At 43.0% G+C, this 27,695-nt stretch overlaps 1 protein-coding gene across 1 annotated transcript; it reads right to left on the minus strand.

Annotated features, from left to right (window-relative positions):
- Window positions 1-4: 4 nt before the first annotated feature.
- LOC139368273 (mitochondrial tRNA translation optimization 1) lies at window positions 5-24,183 on the minus strand. The gene is made up of 13 exons (XM_071106999.1): window positions 23,975-24,183; window positions 23,259-23,472; window positions 22,925-23,124; window positions 22,450-22,567; window positions 10,683-10,981; window positions 10,332-10,444; window positions 10,040-10,230; window positions 9,254-9,384; window positions 8,552-8,756; window positions 7,956-8,127; window positions 5,905-6,014; window positions 5,552-5,709; window positions 5-221 (listed from the first exon to the last, which is right to left on the minus strand). Exons 2-13 carry the CDS (start codon window positions 23,452-23,454, stop codon window positions 48-50), a joined length of 2,067 nt encoding a protein of 688 aa, XP_070963100.1. The 5' UTR covers window positions 23,455-23,472; window positions 23,975-24,183; the 3' UTR covers window positions 5-47.
- Window positions 24,184-27,695: the final 3,512 nt, after the last annotated feature.

The raw sequence follows: 27,695 nt of genomic DNA on the forward strand, positions 1-27,695 counted from the left end.
CTACCATAGTTAATTTTTTTACATTTATTTTTTTCTTAGTCATTATTTCACTGAGATATCGGTATGTTGCTTGCACACAGCTGTCCCTTTCCCCCCTCTTTTTGGCTCGATCGGTTTCTGTGCTCTGTGTGTCTGTTCCTCTGCCCGGTCCTGAGGACATAGTTGAGAAGGTGGATGATCCCAGCAGGCGTCATGCCTGGTAGACGGGTAGCAGCGCCCAGCTAATTTACAAAGACAAGACAAGTGTCAAACTCAAAAACATCAATCATTTTACAAATAATGTATTATCATGACTATTTAAGCACAGGGCAGCTCAACGTTTGGTAGATAGAGCTTTGTTAGCTTTCATCAAGGAACACTCCTTTGAAGCTATAGGCCTACATACAGTACCAGTCAAAAGTTTGGACACCTACTCATTCCATGGTTTTTCTTTATTACTATTTTCTACATTGTAGAATAATAGTGAAGACAAACTATGATATCATGTAGTAACCAAAAAAAAGTGTTAAATATAAAATATTTAGTGTTGTTTGAGATTCTTCAAAGTAGCCACCCTTTGCCTTGATGACAGCTTGGTATTCTTTCAACGAGCTTCATGAGGTATGCCTCGTTAAAATTATAATTTCATTAGAGTTAACTGTGCCTCAGATTGCAGCCCAAATAAATGCTTCAGCGTTGGTGCCGGAGGGTAGGGCTGCCACCTTATCGGCTCTTAACCAACCATGCTATTTTGTTTGTCTTTAAGCGTTGTTCGTAACTTGTTTTGTACATACGGTTGCTGCTTCTGGACATCAGAACTGGGATTACTCACCTCAAGTTGGACGAGGAGTTCAATGAGTCGTATATACTACAGACGCCCGACCTGGCCCAGATCCCCATGATTCCCGGTAAAAGGAAACGTAGGTTTCGCGGAAAGAGATCGGGATGCCTTGTGAGGATCAGTGGCTAATCTGCCCTTGCATACCGTTCTGCTAGCTAACGTTCAATTGCTGGAAAATAAATGGGACAACCTGAAAGCACGTATATCCTACCAACGGGACATTAAAAACATATCTTATGTTTCGCTGAACGACGACATTAAGAACATACAGCTGGCGGATTATACACTATCAGCAGCCTCTGGTAAGACATGGGGCAGGGGCCTATGCATTTATGTAAACGGCTGGTGCACGATATCTAAGGAAGTCTCAAGGTTTTGCTCACCTGAGGCAGAGTATCATGATAAGCTGTAGACCACACTATCTACCTAGAGTTTTATGCTGTATTTTTCGTAGCTGTCTACATACCACCACAGACCGATGCTAGCACTAAAACCACACTCGAGCTGTATTCCGCCAAAAGCAAACCGGAAAACGCTCATCCAGAGAAGGCGCTCGTAGTGGCCGGGGACTTTAATGCAGGGAAACTTAAATCAGCATGTTAACTGTGCAACCAGAGGGGAAAAAATTCTAGACCACTTTTACTCCACACACAGACGTGTACAAATCTCTCCCTCGCCCTCCATTTGGCAAATCTGACCATGATTCTATCCTCCTGATTCCTGCTTACAAGCAAAAATTAAAGCAGGAAGCACCAGTGACTAGTCTATAAAAAAGTGGTTAGATGAAGCAGATGCTAAACTACAGGACTGTATTGCTAGCACAGACTGGAATATGTATCGTCTTTCTTCCGATGGCATTGGAGTACACCACATCAGTCACTGGCTTTATCAATAAGTGCATAGAGGACGTCATCCCCACAGTGACCGTACGTACATACCCCAACCAGAAGCCATGGATTACAGCTAAAGGGTAGCGCTGCCGCTTTCAAGGAGCGTCACTAACCTGGAAGCTTATAAGAAATCCTGCTATGCCCTCCGACAAATTATCAAACAGGTAAAGCGTCAATACAGGAATAAGATCAAATCGTGCTCCGACACTCGTTGGATGTAGCAGGTCTTGCAAACTATTACGACTACAAAGTGAAGCACAGCCGAGAGCTGCCCAGTGACACGAGCCTACCAGACAAGCTAAATAACTTCTATGCTCGCTTCGAGTAAAGTAACACTGAAACTTACATGAGAGGATCAGCTGTTCCAGACAACTGTGTAATCACGCTCTTCGCAGCCGATGTGAGTAAGACCTTTAAACAGGTCAACATTCACAAGGCCGCAGGGCCAGACGGATTACCAGGACGTGTACTCCGAGCATGCGCTGACCAACTGGCAAGTGTCTACACTGACATTTTCAACATGTCTGTGATTAAGGCTGTAATACCAACATGTTTCAAGCAGACCACCATAGTCCCTGTGCCCAAGAACACTAAGGTAACCTGCCTAAATGACTACCGACCCGTAGCACTCACGTCTGTAGCCATGAAATGCTTTGAAAGGCTGGTCATGGCACACATCAACACCATTATCCCAGAAACCCTAGACCTGCCCCAATTTGCATACTGCACCAACAAATCCACAGATGATGCCATCTGTATTGCACTCCACACTGCCCTTTCACACCTGGACAAAAGGAACACCTATGTGAGAATGCTATTCATTGACTACAGCTCAACACCATAGTGCCCTCAAAACTCATCACTAAGCTAAAGACCCTGGGACTAAACACCTCCCTCTGCAACTGGACCCTGGACTTCCTGACGGGCCGCCCCCAGGTGGTAAGGGTAGGTAACAACACATCCGCCATGCTGATCCTCAACACGGGGGTCCCTCAGGGCTGCGTGCTCAGTCCCCTCCCGTACTCCCTGTTCACTCATGACTGCACGGCCAGGCACAACTCCAACACATCATTAAGTTTGCTGATGACAACGATGGTAGGCCTGATCACCGACAACGATGAGTTCAGAGACCTGACCGTGTGGTGCCAGAATAACAACCTATCCCTCAACGTGATCAAGAAAAATGAGATGATTGTGGACTACAGGAAAAGGAGGACCGAGCACGCCCCCATTCTCATTGATGGGGCTGTAGTGGAGCAGGTTGAGAGCCTTGGCTCCTTGGCATCCACATCACCAACAAACTAACATGGTCCAAGCACACCAAGACAGTCGTGAAGTGAGAACAACAAAACCTATTCCCCCTCAGGAGACTGAAAAGATGTGTTACGGTTCCTCAGATCCTCAAAAGACTTTACAGCTGCACCATCGAGAGCATCCTGACATTGACTCTGCCGGTACCCCCTGTATATATTGTCTCGCTATTGTTATTTACTGTTGCTCTTTAATTATTTGCTATTCTTATTACAATTTTTTTTGTTTGTGGTATTTTCTTAAAACCACATTGTTGGTTAAGGGCTTGTATTCGGCGCATGTGACAAATAAAATTTGTAGTAGCAGACATCAACATCAACTGTTCAGAGGAGACTTCGTGAATCAGGCCTTCATGGTCGAATTGCTGCGAAGAAACCACTACTAAAGGACACCAATAATAAGAATAGACTTGCTTGGGCCAAGAAACACAAGCAATGGACATTAGACCAGTGAAAATGTGTCCTTTGGTCTGATGAATCCAAATTGGAGATTTTGGGTTCCAACCGCCGTGTTGTGAGACACAGAGTAGGAGAACGGATGATCTCTGCATGTGTGGTTCCCACTGTAAAGCACGGAGGTGGTGGTAGGATGGTGTGGGGTTGCTTTGCTGGTGACACCGTCTGTGATTCATTTCGAATTTAAGGTACACTTAAACACCATGAATACCACAGCATTATGCAGCGATACACCATCCTGTCTGGTTTGCACTTAGTGGGATGATCATTTGTTTTTCAACAGGACAATGCAACACACCTCCAGGCTATGTAAGGGCTATTTGAACAAGTGAAGGAGTGCCACATCAGATGACCTGGCCTCCACAATCACCTGACCGCAACTTAATTGAGGTAGTTTGGGATTAGTTAGACCGCAGAGTGAAGGAAAAGCAGCCAGCAAGTGCTCAGCATATGTGGGAACTATTTCAAGACTGTTAGGTGAAGCTGTTTGAGGGAATGCCAAGCGTGTGCAAAGCTGTAATCAAAGTAAACAGTGGCTACTTTGAAGAATCTAAAATATATTTAGATTTGTTTAACACAGTTTTTGGTTACTACATGATCCCATATGTGTTATTTCATAGTTTTGATGTCTTCACTATTATTCTACAATGTAGAAAATTGTAAAAAATGAAGAAACCCTTGAATGAGTAGGTGTGTCCAAACTTGACTGGCACTGTAGTCTTAAGAGTTTGGACACCTCATTTAGCAGATGAAGATTTGGATAACCACTGGGATTCCTATGAAGGGTGTTAGATCTATTTACTATACTGTGGTAGTGTAACATACAAGGCCTCTTACACAACACCTAGGCTGTGTCCGGAATCGGTCTTGCTTACCACTTACTAAAACTACATACTATTTAGAATGCATTGTTTAGATAAAAATGTATGCTGTAAGCAACAAGTAACATACTAGGCTCACCCACATTGAGAATGTCTCATCGAATGCGCAATTGCTATTTTTCCAGTAATTTGATCATTTTGGTACAGCCCGTCCGTCACCTTATCTGATTATCAGCTGTTGTCAAACACATGGGTCACTTTTTATTTTCGCATACCCAAACAACCTATTTAGGACGCAAGTATGAGTGTCCGGACACGGGCGTACATCACACTCGGTCAGTTATGTTTTTTGTCATAAAAAAATTACTAGCGTAGCTAAGTTTCCATCCAATTGGTGACAGATTTTCATGAAAATATTCTAAAATCCCCATAAAGAAAATATGCCCATTTTCCCACCAAACGGATAGAAATCTGTGTGCGATGACCTAGTGCACATAAAATGTCATTTTTCGCTTAAGTTTTCATGTACCGAATTTGTTTCCATCCCATTTTCAACTACTGATAATTTTGTCACAAACTGTTGTGTTAAATAGCAAATGTACCTCCTTTGGTCTTGGCACGTGTGCTCCAGCCAACAGCTGGCAGATACAGTGCGGGTAGACTAGTCTACATGATGAGAATATTTATTTGTCAAACAGCAGTTAAGCATTGATCATGTCATCAGAATAAGACCCTCGATATTTATTGGAAAGGAGCATCAAGCTCATCACAGTGCACTTTCAACACCCTACCCCACCTTATCTATGCATAGTCACTTTACCGCTACCTACATGTGCACATTACCTCAACTAACCCGTACCCCTGCACATTGACTCGGTACCGATTGTCTTATTATTTTTTTGTTACTATTTTTCCTTTAGTTTATTTCACACTTTTTCCCTTTATTTTTTAAACTCTGCATTGATGGTTAAGCGCTTGTAAATATGCATTTCACGGTAAGGTCAACACCTGTTGGATTCAGCGCATGTAACAAATACAATTTTGTGTTTCCACCACCATTTCTAGCATACTTCATTTTACTGACTTAGAAAATATCCCAGTTTGTCGATCAAACACATTATCTGTCGGTATTTATAACATTTTACCGAAACTTCCTGTTTCCATCAGTTGTCATAATTATATATTTTATCAATATGACTTTACTCGCATAAACTGTGGAAATGTGGTTTATGTTGTAGTTTTACTGAGACTCACAGTGTTGGGCCTGACTCGGTCCAGTATCTCTCTGACCTCATGAGAGAGGGACACTGGTAAGGAGAGGTAGTCCATGTCAGAGGGGAGAGACAGACTTTCCTCGCTCCGTATTCTCTCCATCTCTCGACTCTGCTTCTCGCAGTGGGGTCTGTACACAGCTGAAAGCCACAAAGCACAGGGTTCAGTACGTTTTAAGGTAAACTTTAAGACTAAACTGAGTGCGTGTCTGAAATGACAGTCTATTCCCTATATTGTGCACTACCTTTGACCAGAGCCACAAAAGTAGTGCACTATGTAGGAAATCGACTGCCATTTCAGACGCAGACTGATTGAGACTTAAAAATAGCCTTTACCTTCAATCTTGAGTCGTTGTGAGTACTCAAAATATTGTGAAAGGCACTCTGGGAAGGCGGAGGCCAACATTTCAAAGGACACATCTTTGTATTGCAACAGATCCAAACCACTGAGAGAGAAAGATACATGGTATAGTAAAGTTGATGAGCAGACTATACACACCTCTGCTTGAGAAAATAGAAAATAATTTTGAAAATGTAGTAAGACATAACGCATTCACTTTCTCATAGGTTGCAGTGTTGTTAGTCTGTTTCAGAATGAGGAGTCACTATCTTTTTGACAACCTGTGTGTGTACATAAATACCAGATACGGATGTTTTAAGGATACTGTTCCCATACATAGAACAATAGAAAGTCAGGGCTATATTCAGTAGGCAAACCTTGTTGAATGTTGCAGAGACATTTCCTGAATAGAGCTGATATGATTTCTTATTCTACATGTCATACAGTGCATTTGGAAAGTATTCAGACCCCTTGATTTGTTACGTTACAACCTTATTCTAAAATTGACTAAATAAAAAAATCCTAAATCTACACACAATAGCCCATAATGACAAAGCGAAAACAGGTTTAGACATTTTTGCAGATTTATTGCAAATACCTTTTTTTACATAAGTATTCGCACCCTTTTCTATGAGACTCAAAATTGAGGTCAGGTGCATCCTGTTTCCATTGATCATTCTTGATGTTTCTACAACTTGGACTCCACCTGTGGTAAATTCAATAGAGTGGACATGATTTGGAAAGGAACACACCTGTCTATATAAGGTCCCACAGTTGACAGTGCATGTTCGAGCAAAAACCAAGCCATGAGGTCAGAGGAATTGTCCATAGAGTTCGAGACAGGAGTGTGTCCAGGCACAGATCTGAGGAAGGGTACCAAAAAATGTCTGCAGCATTGAAGGTCCAACAACAAAACAGTGGCCTCCAGCATTCCGAAATGGAAGTGTGGAACCAACAAGACTCTTCCTAGAGCTGGCCGCCCGGCCAAACTGAGCAATCGGGAAAGAAGATCCTTGGTCAGGGAGGTGACCAAGAACCCGATGGTCACTCTGACAGAGCTCCAGAGTTACTCTGTGGAGATGGGAGAACCTTCCAGAAGGACAACCATCTCTGCAGCACTCCACCAATCAGGCCTTTATGGCAGAGCGGCCAGACTGAAGCCCCTCCTCAGTAAAAGGCACATGACAGCCCGCTTGGATTTTGCCAAAAGGTACCTAAAGGACTCTCAGACAATGAGAAACAAGATTCTCTGGTCTGATGAAACCAACATTGAACTCTTTGGCCTGGATGCCAAGTGTCACGTCTGGAGGAAACCTATGGTGAAGCATGGTGGTGGCAGCATCATGCTGTGGGGATATTTTTCAGTGGAAGGGACTGGGAGACTAGTAAGAATTGAGGAAAAGATGAATGGAGAAAAGTAGAGAGATCCTTGATGAAAAACTGTTCCAGAGCTCTCAGGACTTTAGACTGGGGCAAAGGTTCACTTTCCAACAGAACAATGACCCTAAGCACACAGCCAAGACAATGCAGGAGTGGTTCCGGAACAAGTCTTTGAATATCCCTGAGTGGCCCAGCCAGAGCCTGAAAATATCTGTGCAGCGACGCTCCACATCCAACCTGACAGAGCTTGACAGGATCTGCAGAGAAGATTGGGAGAAACTCCCCAAATACAGGTGTGTCAAGCTTGTAGCGTCATACCCAAGAAGACTCAATGCTGTACTCCCTGCCAAAGCTGCTTCAACATAGTACTGAGTAAAAGGTCTGAATACTTATGTAAATAGTTTTTTTCCCCCCATTTTAATATATATAAATTTGTTTTACCTGTTATTGCTTTCATTATTGGGTATTGTGTGTAGCTTGATGAGGGGAAAAATATATATATTTAGTCCATTTTAGAATATGGCTGTAATGTAACAAAATGTGGAAAAAGTCAAGGGGTCTGAATACACCGTATATTTCTATTCTAAACGTCCAACATTGTTTTCTGCTGAGCGCATCCCAGTAAATGCATGCTGAACCACCCACCGCTGAACCACTTCCCACTCACTTTAAGGTGGTGCTCTTGTTCTCACTCAGGCTGATGTTGCCCAGCTTCTCTCTCCAGCGGGTGGAGGATAGCGCCACAGACTGCAGGGCCATCAGGGCTTCCTGGAGGCCGTCCCTCACACTTACCGCTTTCTTGTATCGCCGCAAAGTCACGCAGCCCACCTCCTCAAACCCTTGCAGACCGGGTCAAAGGTCAAAATATTATTCATCCACAAAGTCTGACATGTAATTTTGAGATTGACTACATTGCAGTTGGTGACTGCAGACGGACTATTATTTGTATCAGTAAGATTGCTCAGTCTGATCAGTCGAACATGGCCAGAGATGCAATATATCTTAGAATTCCTCCAGTTGGCTAATGACCGTAGTCATTTTCTAATCTTATAAACCTATGCGGCCAATGACAATGTGCACTTCGTTAACAATATTAAGCTCCAAGCTGCTGGATTTCCTGTCAGTGACTCATGCTTGACCTCATAACTGAACACAGCCAATAATACACTCTGTTCATGTATCACTACATTACCCGGGGCCCTATGTAAGCCAAAATAAGTGCACCCAGTAGTTGGGGACTGTCAGACACACACATTATGATACCTCTGGGGGTGAGACGGAGATCTGCGTTGTCGGGCCTGAGGTAGGTTCTGAACTCGGCGCGGCTGGTGAACATGCGGTAAGGTTCTGTCACCCCTCGGCCCACCAAGTCATCGATCAGCACCCCGATGTAGCTCTGGGTACGAGACAATGCAATGGGGGGCAAGGAGAGGGCCGTCCGACCTGCATTCACCCCCGCCCACAAGCCCTGGAGAGAAAGGGGTTTGTTGTAGCATATATTGTAGGGACCTGTGGTGGGTCAGTTGGTAAAAAAGTGTGGCAAACGGCCGGTAGCATTGCCAAGGTTCAGAGTTTAAGTCCCACAGTGATCATACAAAAAATGTATACATTCACTGTATCGTTAGTCGCTTTGGATAAGCACGTCTGCTAAATGACTAAAAATGTTAAACATGTAAAAAAAATGGCTATTCTGCTACCAGCCTTCAGTCCAAGAGTGCTGCCCGTTTTCTTTTCTGATAGTAAGGTGAACAATTAATGTCACTGTTTGTTGGCCAGAGAGTCCACACACCTGGGTTGTGTTTACTAGGCACCAAATGGAAGAAAACAGACTAAAATAGGGAGGGACTACCTGTACTTGCCCAAAAAAGAAATGCACATTTTAATTTCAAAACATTTTCCCTTACGTGCCCTAACAACGCGACCCAGGTGTCCCAGTTCCCAGATTAGAACAGATTTAACCCCTACTTGTGCGGCTGCTTCCTCGTAGCCCGTGGTGCCGTTGATTTGACCCGCGAGGAAGAGCCCCTGCGTGCTCTTCACCTGCAGAGACGGGGTCAGCTGGGTGGGGCACACAAAGTCATACTGCACCCCGTAACCTGGAATTCAGAGAGATAAGGAGGTTATAGTCGGCCTGTTTGAGGAAATCAGTTTTAGCAAGGTGAGACGCAGAATCGCTAATCTTCATAACTTTAGTTATTTGGGATGAAAGGTGATTTGTAGATCAGTGGTTAAGCGCAGTCCAACTAGTGTAGTCTCTCCAAAACAACCGCAATGACACACCTCGGAGAGTGCTAATGTAGATGTAGGCAGCGAACTAAAACGTGTTTAGGTCAATCAAGCTTGATGATAACTGTGTAACTTGATCTAACAAAACAACTACAACAGTTGAGCTGAACAGGTGCACTTAAATCTGATCGAAAGTTTAGCAGTTAGAGTTAACTTCTGGATTCCTCCTCAGACTTGAAAGAACTGGATGCGTGGAAGTAAAATGTCAAAAATCCTACTTAGCATACAAGAAGGCTAGCAAGGTGGAGCTATTACTATATAGTTAACGCCCATCCAATTCTTTCAGATCTAGAAAGGTGCATAAAACGGTCAAGGGGTACGGGATAGGTTGACCTGAGATTCTGCATACAATTTTTCTGCCTGCACTCCTCCCTCTCACTCATTGGAATTGAACAAGTGCACACTTTGGGAGAAAGGACAGATTATTGGGACCCAGAGTGGGTGTCTGTATTTTGGGCTGCATACCAGGAGTGCGGATCTCGGCTCGGTGCAAGGCGGGGATCTCCCTAAGGAGGCGGAGCTGCAGGTCAGGGGGCATGGTCATGGACAAGCCCTGGGGGTACAATAGGTCAGAGGTCAAACCTTCCGGCTCCAGCCACACCTGGTGCCGTCGCCCTGGAAACCGCAGCACCCGCGACTCGATGGAGGGACAGTATCTAAGAGAGGAGGAAAGACAAAATGCAGTTTGTAAAGTAATGTGTACACAGTTTACTGTGTGTGTGGGTGAGTGTGTGTCTCTGTCTGCGTGTGCATGTACCTGGGACCTTTGGTGTCCTGCTGTATGTGACAGTTGAGGTGGACACTCTCCCTGACCACTCTCTCCACTCCAGGCGTGGTGTGGGTCAGATAGCAGGGGAGCTGCTCTTCTGGCTACAGGGCACAGCATGTTAGAATCACAGCCAGTTTCTAGAGAATTTAAGGTGTATTATACAACATTTTGTTTATAATTTTGTCTAGACCAGTGGTTTTTAAAGAATAATATTTAGAAATACCTGAAATCACTTTGTACTACTTCTTTACCTTCGAATTAACCCAAAAACAATATTTGCCGGGTGTAAAGTTTTATGTTGGCATATTGGCAGTTGTAGTCTTTCTTTGTAGTTTTTACCTTGCAGCGGGTGTGGGTGTTGAGAAAACTGAAGGGAGTGGGCTGTTTGTCCGGGGCTTGGAGCTGAGCCAAGGACAGATCCACGGACTCCTTCAGTATCCGAGGGGGTGTGCCAGTCCTCAGCCGACCCACCCTCAACCCCAATGTCTCTTTCAGTGTGTATGAAAGTCCGGCACATGATTGAGCATCCCCCATCCTCCCCCCGGGAGAGGTGGTTTGGCCCATGAAGAGGGAGCCGGACAGGAAAGTGCCAGTGGTAAGTACCACTGAGCTGGACAAGATGGGGTGGCTTCCATCGACTAAGAGGAGAGAATAGAGAGAACATGTCCTAAAGGAACATTTGAAACATAGCATCCTTAAGTATAAGCTGCTATAATATTCAGGGTTTGTGCTCTCTTGGTGTGAAAAGCCCAGACCCAGACCTTGTAAATGCTGTATGTAGACATTATTATACTTCTAGAGACAGGGAGTCGAATAGATTTACAAACATCCTCTCCAAACAATTACTGGGAGTTTACTGTATCTTCAGTGAAACATCCACATGTAAATTGTGGCTGAGATTCAGGAGGGATTATAATATGGTTTAAATAAGATCTTTCAAATTATATCACAGGCGGAGAATATAAATACATAAAGAAAAAAAATAAAGTAAATTCAGATTGAGACATTGACATGTGCAATGTACACAGTGTATAAAACATTAGGAACTTTCCATGATAGACTGACCAGGTAAATCCAGGTGAAAGCTGTGATCCCTTATTGATGTCACCTGTAAAATCCACTTTAAGTGTAGATGAAGGGGAGGAGACAGGTTAAAGAATGATTTTTAAGTCTTGAGACATGAATTGTGTATGTGTGCCATTCAGAGAGTGAATGGGCAAGACAAAATATTTAAGTGCCTTTGAACGGGGTATGGTAGTAGGTGCCAGGCGCACCGGTGTGAGTGTGTCAAGAACTGCAACGCTGCTGGGTTTTATGTTAAACAGTTTCCCGTGTGCATCAAGAATGGTCCACCACCCAAAGGACATCCAGCCAACTTGGTCAACTGTGGGAAGCATTGGAGTCAACATAGGCCAGCATCCCTGTGGAACGCTTGACACCTTGTAGAGTCCATGGCCCAACGAATTGAGACTGTTCTGAGGGCAAAAGGGTGTGCAACTCAATATTAGGAAGGTGTTCCTAATGTTTTGTACACTCAGTGTATATGCCCCCATCTGACTCTTCATATTTTTATTTTATTTAAAAAAAAACTTGATTTATAGATTCAGATATAACAACAAAAGCAGTACAACCTCAACCCCTCATTCTCCCATCCATACCCTCCACATTCTCCCACCCACCCACCAAGGCATCTATAAAAGTAAGTTAAATAGGAAAGAAACAAACAGTAATAGAAACAAAAACAATGGGAAAAAAGTTATATAAAAATGATCAGCACAAAATGGCCACTAGAACAGACATGACTGCTTACCAAACTAAGCAAATTACACTAAGTAAAAGGCAGGCTCTCCACGTATTGTATTAATGGGGACCAGGTTTAGTCAAACTTTTGTCGGTACCCATGCAGAGTGTACCTAACCTAGCCTTATATGGACTTCCTGCTCTTGGAGAACAGAACGGACAATGAGAACGGATTGTGGACTGGTTGCTGAATTCCCCTCTTTCCCACAGTGTGCCAATCTCCCTGATAAATTGCCCATTTGTATTCTAGTTGTGCTCGTGTGCGTGTTTTGTTATTGAACTTGGTGACGTGGAAACCCCACCCCCTTGAGCCTGCTACACTAGGTAGTACAGGCATCTTAACAGAATTAACGCGACCTGTTAATGAAATGGGAAGAGACGCCCACCTTATGAAATCCTGCTTAGTGCGCTCCAGGAGTGTTTTGAAGTTGTTTAAACAGAGCCTTAAATGAGTGTGACCTTTATCCCCAAATAAGTAAAGACCTGATGCTCCACCTTAAATGGGAAGTTGGCATTCCCAATACCTTCTGCTAACTGATTAATGGGGAGGAGCACACTTTTGTTAGGTTTAACTTATAACCAGAGAATGTGCCAAAACCTTGTAGCATGTCCATGAGTATAAAAGAGGATTGTCTGCATACAAGGACAACTTGTGAGTTATGTTGCCCCTTAATATTCCCTTAATCCTCTCCTCCGCCCGCAGGGCAATAGCAAGATGCTCAATAGCCATATCAAATAGGAAAGGGGATAAACAGCAACCCTGCCTGGCCCCCCTGTGGAGAGGGAAGTAGCTGGAGGTAACATTGTTGGTGCGAACAGAAGCCACTGGGGACGAGTACAAAATCTTAATCCAGGAAAGGAATGGCGGGCCAAATACAAATCTCTCTAGTACTGTAAATAGATATTCCCACTCAACCCGGTCGAAAGCCTTTTCAGCATCAAGAAAGAAGACAACCTCTGAATGGGCAGAATAAAGAACATTAAATATTATTATAGAAAGATTACCTACCTGAGAAAAATCTGGTTTGGCCAGTTAGTTATTAGGCATCACTGGTCTCTAAACGGCAGGAGAGGACCTAAGTGAGAATTTTATAATTGCAGCACAAAAGGATTATAGGGCGGTATGAGCCACAGTCTAGGGGATTCGTCTTTTTTAAGCAAAACCAAAATAGTCGCCTGGGTAAGTGTCTGTGGCAGTTGTGTGGTGCCAGCTCCTATTAGTTCTATTGAGCACTGTGGCACCAACTCACCTTCTGAATGTTCTTTTCCCAGCTTATTGTTCAATGTCACAATGCCTGCTTCGCTATTGTTGGCAATGAGACCTGCTCACGTTGTTTTATAGTTAAAATGTAAACAAAAATAATATTGGAACTCTGCGGTCTTCCCATTGTTTACTATGGTCTTCCCATTGTTTACTCCACAAAAGCCGTGGCTTTTGCAGAGCAAGGGGAACAACTACTTCAAGGTCTCAGAGAGTGACATCCCTGATTGAAACGCTATTACCGCGCACCCCGCTAACTAGCCAGCCATTTCTCACCGGGTCCACATAGGCTTCATTAATGCCATTCAGACTTGAAGCTGATACAACAACTATGATAGCTGAGGTTCATAGATTGGTATGAATAGTAGTTCAGAACCTAATGTTTTAGGGTCCATACACAGATCGGCTACATACTGTAGCTAGCTACACATCCATAGGCATACAGTTATTTTTATCTTCCACTACACAATATGCAAGGAAAAATTTGCTATGTTACTTCAGCTGCATTGCAAGGCAAGCTTACACAATTGTACATTCAATTTGCAGTAAATGCTTTAGCTAGCTAGATTCTTTACATCCACTGTTTCACAAGACGACAGCCTGGTTTGCTGGTTCTCAGGAGTCCCTAAAACAAACACCACGAATCACAAACTCATTCTCCCAACACTAGCTAGCTGGCTAATGTTAACTAGTCAGATCATTTACGAAAATCGCTATTTAGCAAGTTAATTTTATGGCAAAAAATATGCACAAATGTTTGTTTCTACATTAGCTGACATATTCCCCTCAATTGTACATTTTGTCAGCCATCTTCACCCAGGGACAGGTGGCTTGCGTCTAAATTCGTCATTGGAACCACTCGATATGATTGGGCATAAAAAACCTTGGGACCCAAATGCATAATGAGTGCTCTAACTCCCCCTTGTGGTGGTCTGGAGCAATGAAGGTGTGACGCTGGGTACCTCTTAGTCCTGCGGTGCAAGCTCGCAACTTTTAAAAGGAGGAACCACTGTAGGTGCGCAACAATGTATCCTTTGGCCTTGGTTGGATCTTTGAATGTCTTCTACTCGCCGGAGGGAGTAGTGATCTTCAGTACGGCTGGGTAAAGAATGCCAAATTTGGTGTCCAGGCAGCGGTGTAGGAGCTCCCTCACCTCATTGAAGGCTGACCTCTTCTTCATGACTGCAGATTAGTAAATTGGGTTCGATTCCAAATTAAATGCTACAAAATTAACACGCTGGGGGAGGTGTTGGTTAAGTATTAATAGTAAATTGTTCGCCCTGGATCGGAGCACCGAGAAAACGCGTCTTTACTTGTTGCTGTTCACCAGCACCCGGACTCTCCATATTTTAACAATATGATTTTTTTCAGACTCTCTATTCTGATATAATTCATTACTGGTCAGTTGGCAAAGTTCTGTTAAGGGAAATCTTTACTGCTGCTCTTTCACTGTATATGTCCATTAATATGTTATTGACATATGTCATGAAAATCAAGAATTTCCTCACAAAAACGCTTATATTTGCGTGTAGTATCTCACCGGTAGAAAAAGGCCATCTACATCTCCTGGTTGTAACTAAACCACAATATCCAGAATTCATTGCGATTTCAGGATGTAGCACGTCCCTGTCGAGGTGCATGCAGTTGAGAATGGGGGTCAACAGATAGCTAACGTTACCCACCGTACCAGCCACTCTTTCATAGAACATCAGCTTGCGAATAAATATTTTATTTTTGTGTCGACAACATCTGTAAAGTTTAGTCATGCTGTGGTGCTCAGTACCTGGATGTACAAACTACAATAATGCACAAGCTGCTGGGTTGCCTGGAAACCAGTCGTTGAACGGCATTGAATTCTACTTGGGCAGAAATGTTTGAATCAGGAAAGTTTCCTATCATGACCTTTACAAGCCAGAATTATGAATACAATTATATTTTAATGCACTTTCCTAGAGAGTGTCAGCTAAAGACTTACAGAAATCTCTGGAACATGCTAACATCTCTGTTGACGAGTCTACGATACATAAAACAATAATGGTGATCATGGGAGGACACACGACGGAAGAAGCCACTGCTGTCCAAAAAAAAACATGCTGCACGTCTGAAGTTTGCAAAAGTGCACCTAGATGCTCCAGTAGCACTGGCAAAATATTCTGTGGACAGATGAAACTACAGTTGAGTTGTTTGGAAGGAACATACGACACTGTGTGGCACAGCACACCAACATCAAAACCTCATCCAAACTGTAAAGTATGGTGAAGGGAGCATCATGGTTTGTGGCTGCTTTGCTGCCTCAGGGCCTGGACAGCTTGCTATCAGACTGAAAAATGAATTCCCAAGTTGATCAAGACATTTTGCAGGAGAATGTAAGGCTAACTGTCCTCCAATTGAAGCTCAACAGAAGTTTGGTAATGCAACAGGACAACGACCCAAAACATAGAAGTAAATCAAAAACAGAATGGCTTCAACAGAAGAAAATATGCCTTCTGGAGTGGCCCAGTCAAGAGTCCTGACCTCAACCCGATTTAAGATGCTGTGGCATGACCTCAAGAGAGCAGTTCACACCAGACATCCCAAGAATATTGCTAAACAAACAGTTTTGTAAAGAGGAATGGTCCAAAATTCCTCCTGACCGTTGTGCAGGTCTGATCCGCAACTACAGAAAACGTTTGGTTGAGGTTATTGCTGCCAAAGGAGGGTCAACCAGTTATTAAATCCAGGGGTTCACATACTTTTCCCACCCTGCACTGTGAATGTTTACACGGTGTGTTCAATAAAGACATGAAAACATATAATTGTTTGTGTTATTAGTTTAAGCAGACTGTGTTTGTCTATTGTTGTGACCTAGATAAAGTTCAGATCAAATTTTATGACCAATTTATGCAGAAATCCAGGTCTTTCCAAAGGGTTCACATACTTTTCTTGCCACCGTATAAGTGCTAGTTGGAAATGGGAAACTCTGAAATGTCTGACTTGCTAGCTGGTTTTAGTTATACACGTGCCGCGTTCAATGAATCAACAAGTCGCACATTTGAGTTTCCTAGTTCCAACTAGTATGTGAACACTGCATTATCTGCTTAGCAAAGCTCCAGTATCAAACGTAACATCACTACTGTTTAGGCCTACTTTGCAAGCACACCAGCAATGGGGCATCAAGTAACAATTACTCACATAGGCCTACTGGTCTTTGGTCAAAATTGCTTGAAATGTATAATTTACTTATGAAGCTTGCATTTGGAATTTGTTGTTACAATTATTAGTGGCGAAGACACACTTGCGCTCCCCAAACTCCCGCCTATGGACAGTTGGGAGTGCTTGTTCTGCTGTTGCTTTCACATGTTTAAAACACACGTGGTAAATCTATATTCCAACGAATCCTACAATAATTGCTCATGTTAGCGTTTCATCATTCCATCCCCATACCGTTTATTGCAACACTTGGACATTTCTGTTTCATGTTTGATACATTTTTCATTTAGCCCATAGCCCTACCCACTGAGTGGGCACAATCTTTACTGTGCACATGAATGTTCGCAAGTCTCATGACTTGAGGTAGAAGTTCTGTTTATTTAATTCAATGTATGGTTTCCTTTGTTCATATTTAAGGGGTTATGCTGGAGTTCCTTGTGTCTGTGTCCTATGTCTCTGTCATTCTAGTTGTGCATAATAGGAGCGTGCACACTTTGGAGTCAGTACGTTGAATGAGAGAAAATAATTGTTTGTTCCATTTATGTATGGTGATGAATTATCAATCATTCTGATTGTAACAATGGATGTGGAAATTGCCTTTTACATTGCAGAACAGTTTATTGGTTGTAATTGCCAATTGGGTAACTGTTTGGTCCTGGGAGGGACCAAGTGCTTATATGTACCTGTTTGAGCTCCTGTTAGACATATTCAATTTGGTTTCATCTCGGTTTAAGTGCAAAACCCTGTGCTACCCAGGAGCACAACTACAGGACATTACAAGGCTGCTTCTGACATCAGGAGGGCTAGCTCGTAACTTCTGAAAATGTATTTTAAAGAACTGATTCTAGTATTGAAAGATTCCAAAAAGCGGTCAATCATTTCAGGTCCGGTACCATCGTTGGGCCACAGGTGTGAAAGATTCAACAGACAACTGGCATTAGACATCTGGCTAAAAGATTACTGTAGTGTTGTTGGAATCACTTTTATAGATAACTATGACTCCTTCTGGAAACAGAAGATACTCTACAGGAAAAACAGAGTCCATCCAAATCATCTTGGCTCCTGGATGCATTTCAAGGCTGCGTTAAGACTTCTCAATGACACAAGACCAGCTCAGTTTATCCCTACCATTGTGACAATAAGTTGTCATAATGCTGCATCAAATGTACATTATCCCAGGGACGTTGGAAGGCACATTGTAAGTAACTTAATTTGTCCCACTAACTGCCCTGAATACCTCTGTTGATTCTACAGCTATTGTATGCAGTAATCATGTGCCCATGAACCAGAGTTACACTGTTAACACTGAGGTGTGCCCTAGTAGGAAGTCCACTGTGTGCAGCTCACCGTGCACCATCAGCTCCAATATAAATAACATAAGCAAGTCTACTTCTGATAATCTTCCCAGTAAAGCGTTCAAAACAAAGCAACCCAGAAAAGTGCTCAAAATAGCCCATAATAACATATGTAGTCTAAGAAACAAGGTTCATGAAGTCAATAACTTTCTTGAAACACATTACATTCATATACCGACTCTCTCTGAAACGCACTTAGCAATACATGGCTATTACATCTACCGAAAATACAGAAATGCCAACGGGGGTGGTGTTGCGGTCTATATTCAGAACCACATTCCTGTAAAGCTTAGAGAGGATCTCATGTTAAATACTGTTTGGCTACAGGTTCATCTGCCTCTCCTAAAGCCCAGTCTTGTGGGAAGCTGCTATCGACCACCAAGACAGCATCTGGATGATATGTGTGAAATGCTTGATAATGTATGTCATATCAACAAAGTATATTTTCTGGGTGATTTAATTATTGACTGGCTTCCACCAAGCTGCCCAATCAAGAAAAAACATCAAACTTATACCAGTGCCTGCAACCTGGTTCAGGTTGTCAGTCAACCAACCATGGTAGTTACAAATAGCACAGGAATGAAATCATCAATATGTATTTATCACATATTTAATAATGCTGCAGAAATTTGCTTTAAAGCAGTATCCAAATCCATAGGATGTAGTGATCACAATATAGGAGCCATATCTAGGAAAAACAAAGTTCCAAAGCCTGGGCCTAATATAGTGTATAAGAGGTCATACAATAAGTTTTGTAGTGATTATTATATTGATGATATAAATAATATTTGCTGGTGTGTAATGAGGAACAACCAAACGCTGCACTTGACACATTAATGAAATTGCTTATTCCATTTACTAATAAGCATGCACCCATTAAGAAAATGACAGTAAAAACTGTTAAATAAAAAGATTGTGGGAGCTGTTTTGTTAGACTTCTGTGTGGCTTTGACATTATCGATCATAATCTGCTGCTGGAAAAACATGTGGAATATGTCACCTGTTGCCACAAGAAAAGGGCAGTCAGTGAAGCACAAACACTATTGTAATGATGGGTTCTGAGTTCTGAGTCCAGAAGTTAATGGTTATCTGTAGAAGGAATGTATATGATCAAGGGTCGGCTTTCTATTCCGCAACAAAGCCTCCTTCACTCACGCCGCCAAACTTACCCTAGTAAAACTGACTATCCTACCGATCCTCGACTTCAGCGATGCCATCTACAAAATTGCTTCCAACACTCTACTCAGCAAACTGGATGCAGTTTATCACAGTGCCATCCGTTTTGTCACCAAAGCACCCTATACCAACCACCACTGCGACCTGTATGCTCTAGTCGGCTGGCCCTCGCTACATATTCGTCGCCAGACCCACTGGCTCCAGGTCATCTACAAGTCCATGCTAGGTAAAGCTCCGCCTTATCTCAGTTCACTGGTCACGATGGCAACACCCATCCGTAGCACGCGCATCTCACTGATCATCCCTAAAGCCAACACCTCATTTGGCCGCCTTTCGTTCCAGTTCTCTGCTGCCTGTGACTGGAACGAATTGCAAAAATCGCTGAAGTTGGAGACTTTTATCTCCTTCACCAACTTCAAACATCTGCTATCTGAGCAGCTAACCGATTGCTGCAGCTGTACATAGTCTATCGGTAAATAGCCCACCCATTTTTACCTACCTCATCCCCATACTGTTATTTATTTACTTTTGCACACCAGTATCTCTACCTGTACATGACCATCTGATCATTTATCACTCCAGTGTTAATCTGCAAAATTGTAATTATTCGCCTACCTCCTCATGTCTTTTGCACACAATGTATATAGACTCCCCTTTTTTTTCTACTGTGTTATTGACTTGTTAATTGTTTACTCCATGTGTAACTCTTGTCTGTTCACACTGCTAAGCTTTATCTTGGCCAGGTCGCAGTTGCAAATGAGAACTTGTTCTCAACTAGCCTACCTGGTTAAATAAAGGTGAAAAAAATAATAATAATAAATAAATAAAAGCAATTAAGCTTGGAATGTACTGAGTAAAGGAAAGGCAATCACATGTTGGAAGGCACTGATGGAGAGATGTGGTTTAGTGAGGAATGGGGGGCAAAGGTCAGGTCTTGTCACATTAAGAAGAAGGAACAGTTTGTTGCCCGTATCACTTAACTTCCTGCATAATAATAAATATGTCATGTTTAGAGAGGAGGGAATGTCACCCAAATTGGGGTATACAGTTGAAGTCGGAAGTTTACATAAACAAGTTTTAATGACTCCAACCTAAGTGTTTCAACCACTCCACAAATTTCTTGTTAACAAACTATAGTTTTGGCAAGTCGGTTAGGACATCTACTTTGTGCATGACACAAGTCATTTTTCCAACAATTGTTTACAGGTAGATTATTTCACTTAATCACTATATCACAATTCCAGTGGGTCAGAAGTTTACATACACTAAGTTGCCTGTGCCTTTAAACAGCTTGGAAAATTACAGAAAATTCTGATAGGCTAATTGACATAATTTGTGTAAATTGGAGGTGTACCTGTGGATGTATTTCAAGGCCTACCTTCAAACTCAGTGCCTCTTTGCTTGACATCATGGGAAAATCAAAAGAAATCAACCAAAACCTCAGACAAAAACAATTGTAAACCTCCACAAGTTTGGTTCATCCTTGGGAGCAATTTCCAAACGCCTGAAGGTACCACGTTCATCTGTACAAACAATAGTATGCAAGTATAAACACCATGGGACAACGCAGCTGTCATACCGCTCAAGAAGAAGCGTCTACTAAAGATGAACGTACTTTGGTGCAAAAAGTGCAAATCAATCTCGGAACAGCAGCAAAGGACCTTGGGAAGATGCTAGAGGAAACCGGTACAAAAGTATCTATATCCACAGTAAAACATCGACATAACATGAAAGGCCGCTCAGCAGGGAAGAAGCCACTGCTCCAAAACTACCATAAAAGCCAGACTACGTTTTGCAACTGCACATGGGGACAAAGATTGTACTTTTTGGAGAAATGTTCTCTGGTCTGATGAAACAAAAATAGAACTGTTTGGCCATAATGACCATTGTTATGTTTGGAGGAAAAAGGGGGAGGCTTGCAAGCCGAAGAACACCATCCCAACCGTGAAGCACGGCGGTGGCAGCATCATGTTGTGGGGTCCTTTGCTGCAGGAGGGACTGGTGCAATTCACAAAATAGATGGCATCATGAGAATGGAAAATTATGTGGATATATTGATATAGCAATATCTCAAGTCATCAGTCAGGAAGTTAAAGCTTGGTCGCAAATGGGTCTTCCAAATCGACAATGGCCCCAAGCATACTTCCAAAGCTGTGGCAAAATGGCTTAAGGACAACAAAGTCTAGGTATTGGAGTGGCCATCACAAAGCCCTGACCTCAATCCTATTGCAGATTTGTGGGCAGAACTGAAAAAGCATGTGCGAGCAAGGAGGCCTACAAAACTGACTCAGTTACACCAGCTCTGTCAGGAGGAATGGGCCAAAATTCACCCAACTTATTGTGGGAAGCTTGTGGAAGGTTACCTGAAACGTTTGACCCAAGTTAAACAATTTAAAGGCAATGCTGCCAAATACTAATTGAGTGTATGTAAACTTCTGACCCACTGGGAATGTGATGAAAGAAATAAAAGGTTAAATAAATAATTATCTACTATTATTCTGACATTTCACATTCTTAAAATAAAGTGGTGATCCTAACTGACCTAAGACAGGGAATTTTTACTAGGATTAAAAGTCAGGAATTGTGAAAAACTGAGTTTAAATATATTTGGCTAAGGTGTATGTAAACTTCAGACTTCAACTGTATATAAACACTACCAATGTTGGAACCATGTCTGTGTCTTATGCAGCTGGTATATTCACCAGCGGGTGAATAAACTTGGTTTGAGCTTTACTAATTGTCAGTGAGTTTTAATAGGTTCATTAGAACCTAACAGTAAATACAAACTATATTTATCTATTTATTTTCACATTTGTACTTGCACACTATTTACACATTGTTACAACACTATACATAGCCAGTAATATAACATTTGAAAGATCTCTATTCTTTTGAAACTTTTGGGAGTGTAATCTTCTCATGTTCATTTCAGATTGTTTATTTCACTTTTGTTTATTATCTATTCCACTTGCTTCCTATGCCAATAAAGCCCTTTGAATTGAATTCAAATAGAGAGAGAGCGAGAGAGGTTTGTTAGAGAGATAGAGGAGTGTGTGTGTGTGTGTGTGTGTGTGTGTGTGTGAGAGGGAGGGAGAAAGAGGGGATGCATACTACTACGGTTCAAATACTTGTACAACATATAAACCTACAATCATCCTACATAAACAGATGACAGCATGACACTGTATGGGAATGGTCAAAGATTCAACAGGAAAACACAAGTACCAGATACTAAGAGAGACATTGTGTAGAGTGTAGTGTGTGAATGTGTAGTGTGTGTGTTTGTGTGAGAGAGTCAGTCTATCAGTCTGTCAGTCTTTCCTACCCAGTCGTATCCCAGTGACTCTGTGGTGTCCAGGCTCCTCTGGGTTGGGTTGTGACACCAGCAACTCATCCACTGAGCCCTCCAACACTGTCAGCCTGGGAGTGGACAGCAATTCTGACTGCAGAGGAGTCAGGAGAAGATTAAAGCACTAATCATTTTTTAGATATAGATTTTCTTGAGATAGATGGTAAATTAAAAAGAGTATCACTGCAACGTGGATTTGGAGCCAATATGTGCTCTTATCTCCCACATGGTAGACTATTTTATCTAAAGGGACTTACAGTACAGTGAGTGTATACATGTATTTTTATGTGATACATGCAGCAATTAATCCCACAAACTTGGCATTGCTAGTGCCACGCTCTTACCAACGAAGCCGACACAGGACTTTATGTAAACAACTTGTCTGATTCCTGTTTAAACAATTCAATTAAATGAACTTGAACAGATCCTGGCTGTGCTGAGTGGTAGATACCTGGATGAATTGGCGGTAGCGTTCCCGGTCCAGCTGTGCCCGGGGTCCCCACACAGCGGGCCCTTTGCTGCGGTTTAGGATGGAGAAGTGGACCCCGGCCGAGTCGCCTGCTCGCCCACACAGACCGTCCAGAGCATCCACCTCCCTCACCAGCTGGCCTTTCCCCACGCCCCCCAGAGATGGGTTACAGGAGAGGGCCCCTGAGGTACAATGAGAGGAGAAGGGTGCGAGAGAGAGAGAGAGGGAGTGAGTCTGAGTGGGTGGGTGGCTCAGAGAGATACTGCTCTATTCCTACTGATCCCACAAATAACAGGCGGCTCTTCCTCTCTCTCACCGATAGTCATGATCTTCTGGGTAATGAGGAGTGTCTCTGCTCCCAATCTGGCTGCTGCGGCCGCCGCCTCAGTCCCAGCATGTCCTCCCCCCACCACGATGACATCATACTGGCGCCTGGTGAGGTCACTGCCAGTCCGAGAGGATACAAATGACAGGACGTTGTGTCGGAGCAGGTGCAGTTTCTGTGCCAACATGTCAAAGTTTCATGACAACTATCAAAGTAAGAGAAGAAGAGTTAGGTTGTGCAGATAATAAACATTTGAAATGATTTTACTTGTTGAAAATAGATCAGTAAATATGATCAAATGAAACATGTTAGAATGACAATGTGGCACTACCTCCAAGACTATCCTAACAAAATCTACCTCGTACCCCTGCACATCGACTTGGTACTGGTACCCCGTGTATATAGCCAAGTTATCTTTACTCGTGTTATTATTTCTAAACAAAAAATCTACATTGTTGGAAAGGTTCCCGGCTCGCAAGTAAGCGTTTCACTGTTAATCTAAGCCTGTTGTTTACTAAGCATTTGACAAAAAAAACTCAGATGCCTGCATTTTCGAAAAAGCAAGAGCATTTGAATAAGATGTAACGTTATTGATCTCAACGTAGACTTGCTCTATCTCATCCGGGCTTCATCTCTTATCTCATCTGACCTCAACTACAAAACTAAATTCTGGTTCTGAATAGCTAACGTTAGCCATGTCCACTTACCAACTGCCCTCATATCAGAATTAACAATGTGATCCGTTTTACTGGTCACGAAACAGTTTTATAATCATACAGGGGTGTTCAATATTGCAGAAGTATCAGAACAATAGGTAAATTGCTGTGAAGAGAGGTATTACAAAACATTAATCTAATAGTTCCCACCGGGGGCCGCCATTGTTTTGCCGTCAGTGCCCGTAACCGTAATATAGTGTGTATATGCGCACTTAAGATGTGGCACAGTAATGATGATGATGATGTCGGTACTGTAGGCCTAGTTTAGTTCTCGAAAACCCTTCTGCGATTAACCACAACTAGCCATGTGAACTATAATTCTGGTGCTGGTTTTAACGTTTGGAAACGTAAATAAGCATCACTTGCCAAATGGTTTTCAGAACATATGGCCCTTATCTTTCATATCAACGAATAATAATCTTTCAAATAAAAAAATATACAATTACTGTTGCAGATTTGCACACATCGATACGTTGTGTATGCCTCCAGTTGACGAACTACACTTTCTCCCCAGTTACAGTACGCTTATGTGGTGGTGTTCGGAGCAATCTAACGCTAGATAGCTATTCATTACGCCAATTCTGTTGGAAAACGTTTCTTAAACTGAAACAAACGTAACGAAACGGGGAACGACCTAACTGAATTTGTCCAGTATAATATCTCGTTTATCACCGAAAACTAGTGTGTCTATTGGACATGAAAGAGAGCCACCCGGCTCTAACAGGCTGACTACGCCACGCGAGCGTTGCAATATAAATGTAGAAATCTGTTATTCCATGACTGCACGCCAACGAGCGTCTGCGATGCCAAGAGCCCAGACCAAACGCGATCACAACACACAGGTTAAAATATCAAAACAAACTCTGAACCAATTACATTAATTTGGGGACAGGTCGAAAAGCATTAAACATATATGGCAATTTAGCTAGTTAGCTGCTCTTGTTAGCTAACGTTAATTTGTCCTATTTAGCTAGCTTGTTGTTGCTAGCTAATTTGTCCTGGGATATAAACATTGAGTTGTTATTTTACCTGAAATGCACAAGGACCTCTACTCCGACAATTAATCCACACATAAAACAGCCAACCGAATCATTTCTAGTCATCTCTCCTCCTTTCAGGCTTTTTCATCGTTTAATTTATATGGTGATCCATCTAAACTTTCATTGTATTACCACGACTACAGGCAAAACAGTTTGTCTTTCAATCACTCACGTGGGTATAACCAATGAGGAGATGGCACGTGGATACCTGCTTATATAAACCAATGAGGAGTTGGGAGAGGCAGGATTTGCAGTGCGATATGCGTCAGAAATAGGAATGAGTTCTATTTTAGCTTGCACAAGCAGTGTGGGTGCAATAATTGAATAACATGGATTTCTAAATTTATTTTGCGATGCACGTCGCGTCTGGTCAGCATGTAACACAGAACTCAAACTGGCTGCGGGGTGCGCTATCGTGCATTAATATATTTTGTCCCCCTACACCAAACGCGATCACCACACGCAGGTTCAAATATCAAAACAAACTCTTAACCAATGACATACATTTTGGGACAGGTGCAGATGCTAGTTGGCGCGCGCAAGGAGTGTGGGTGCAATAATTTAATAATATGGATTTCTACATTTATTTTGCGACGCTCGCGCACACAACGCCAGCGGTGTGGTCAGCCTGTAAAATAGAAATCAGTTCTATTTCTGATGCAGATCGTGCTGCAAGTCCTGCCTCTCCTATCTCCTCATTGGTTTATAGAAGCAGGTCCAAGTCGTGCATTATAAGAGCAAGTCAAGTCCAGTCACAAGTCAAGTAATAAAAATCTTTACATGCAACGACTTGATCAACTACAAATCTTACAACCAGACAGCCATTTTCATTATTTTGTCTACAACACATTTTGATTATGTAATTGTAGAATAGTAATCTTGTAGCAGTCTTAAGGGCATAAATGATACGCTAATGTTAGCAATTATTGTAGGATTAGATGGAATATAGATTTACCACATATGCATTGAAACGTGTGAAAGCAACAGCAAACATTTCAACAACAGAACAAGCAATCTCCACTGGCGGGAGTTTGGAGAGTCTGTCACATCTACTCCCGCTTGATGTTGCCGGTTTACTATCCACTTGTCCTAGCAATCATCATTACGCACACCTAGTACCATCGTTATGCATACCTGAGCCTCATTATGAGGCACACCTGGACTCCTCTCATCACTACGCTGATTACCTCCCCGAGATCTGTCACTCACTTAGTTCCATTCCCCAGGCAGTATTGGTTATGTGTTTCATGTCCAGATGGTACTTCTGTTTTGTATAGGTATATGTTTCTTGTATTACTAAACTCACCACCTGCTTCTCAACTCCCAGCTTCTCCGTTACAGAATACTGCCTCGACAAATGGAAGTAGCAGGGAATCAGGACATCTCCCAGACAGTTGACAAACAAAGATACCTACTTCGTCAACACCACGACCAGCTGGCGCAACTGGGGACGGCGATGGATGAGGTCCTTTGCGTTCTTCAACATCTCGAAAATACTCGAGAGGCATTGCCTTCAACTAGTGGAGGATACTCTACTGCCAGTCGACCCAGTGAGCCAGCACACCAGTTCATTCAGCAGTCCGCCCAGGTCAGCGATGCCCGTTTGTCCCTCCCGGATAAATATGACTGAACCTCATCTAAATACTGTGGCTTCCTACTCCAGTGCTCCCTCTATTACTCCAGTGCGCCCTCTATTCAGAAGAGGAATGCGCAAGGAGATCGACGGAACTGGCATGCAGATATGACAACCTCTCCTTGGACGCACTCATCACGATGGCCATCCATCTGGATAACCTACTTCGGGAGAATCGGTACCCTCATCGCTTCCCTCCCTCCGTGACCATTCTGTATCAGAGCCTGAACTCATGTAGATGGGGGTCACGCACCTCTCCGCGGCTGAGCTGAAACAGCTGGGGCTCTGTCCCTATTGTGGTCAAGGGGGGAACCAGCTTCAGCAGTGTCCGGTACTCAGGATCATGTGATCTTCCACCTCCTGGGTTAGGTGTGAATATCACTTTCCCTCGTGTACTGTTTCTACAGTGCTAGTAGATTCCGGTGCCGCGGGGTACTTTATTGACCTGGCCTCCTCTCTGGACATCACCTCATACCCACTCTCCTCTCCGTTTCCAATTCAAGCCCTTGATCCGCTACTAGGATCCGGAACCATCACACACATCACCATACCACTCACCCTCACCGTGGAGTCCAGCCATCAGGAAAACATTCCCTTCATCATTAGTGCACCAGATCACAAGATCATCATCGGCCTCCCATGGCTCCAACACCATAACCCCACTATCTCAAGGTCGAGGATGAGAGTCACGAACTGGGAAACCGGATGCCGGAGGACCTGATTTCCCATTCCCTGTGGTTCCACTTCGATTGAGAGTCCTGTGTTTGCCCTTCAGCCCAACATCCCTGAGGTATACCAGGACCTGCGGGAGGTTTTTTCCAAAACCCTCACCACTTGTCTCCCTCCTCATCGCCCCTGGGACTGTGCCATCAACCTGCTTGCAGGCTCTGCGCCACCGCGCAGACGCATCTACCCTCTGTTGGTGGCAGAAACCAAGGCCATGGTACATCCATGAGGCGCTCCAACAAAGTTTCATCTGCATGTCCACCTCTCCTGCATCTGCAGGCTTCTTCTTCGTGGTGAAGAAGGATGGAGGATT

The sequence above is a fragment of the Oncorhynchus clarkii genome, chromosome 16, assembly GCF_045791955.1.
Source record: "Oncorhynchus clarkii lewisi isolate Uvic-CL-2024 chromosome 16, UVic_Ocla_1.0, whole genome shotgun sequence".
NCBI lineage: Eukaryota > Metazoa > Chordata > Actinopteri > Salmoniformes > Salmonidae > Oncorhynchus > Oncorhynchus clarkii.

Coding starts and splice junctions, on each gene's coding strand:
- LOC139368273 (XM_071106999.1), bottom strand. CDS start 23,454: ATGTTGGCACAGAAACTGCACCTGCTCCGACACAACGTCCTGTCATTT. Junction 22,568..22,924: donor GCTACCGCCAATTCATCCAG/GTATCTACCACT, acceptor ACTCCTCTGCAG/TCAGAATTGCTGTCCACTCC. Junction 8,757..9,253: donor ACGAGGAAGCAGCCGCACAA/GTAGGGGTTAAA, acceptor CTTTCTCTCCAG/GGCTTGTGGGCGGGGGTGAA.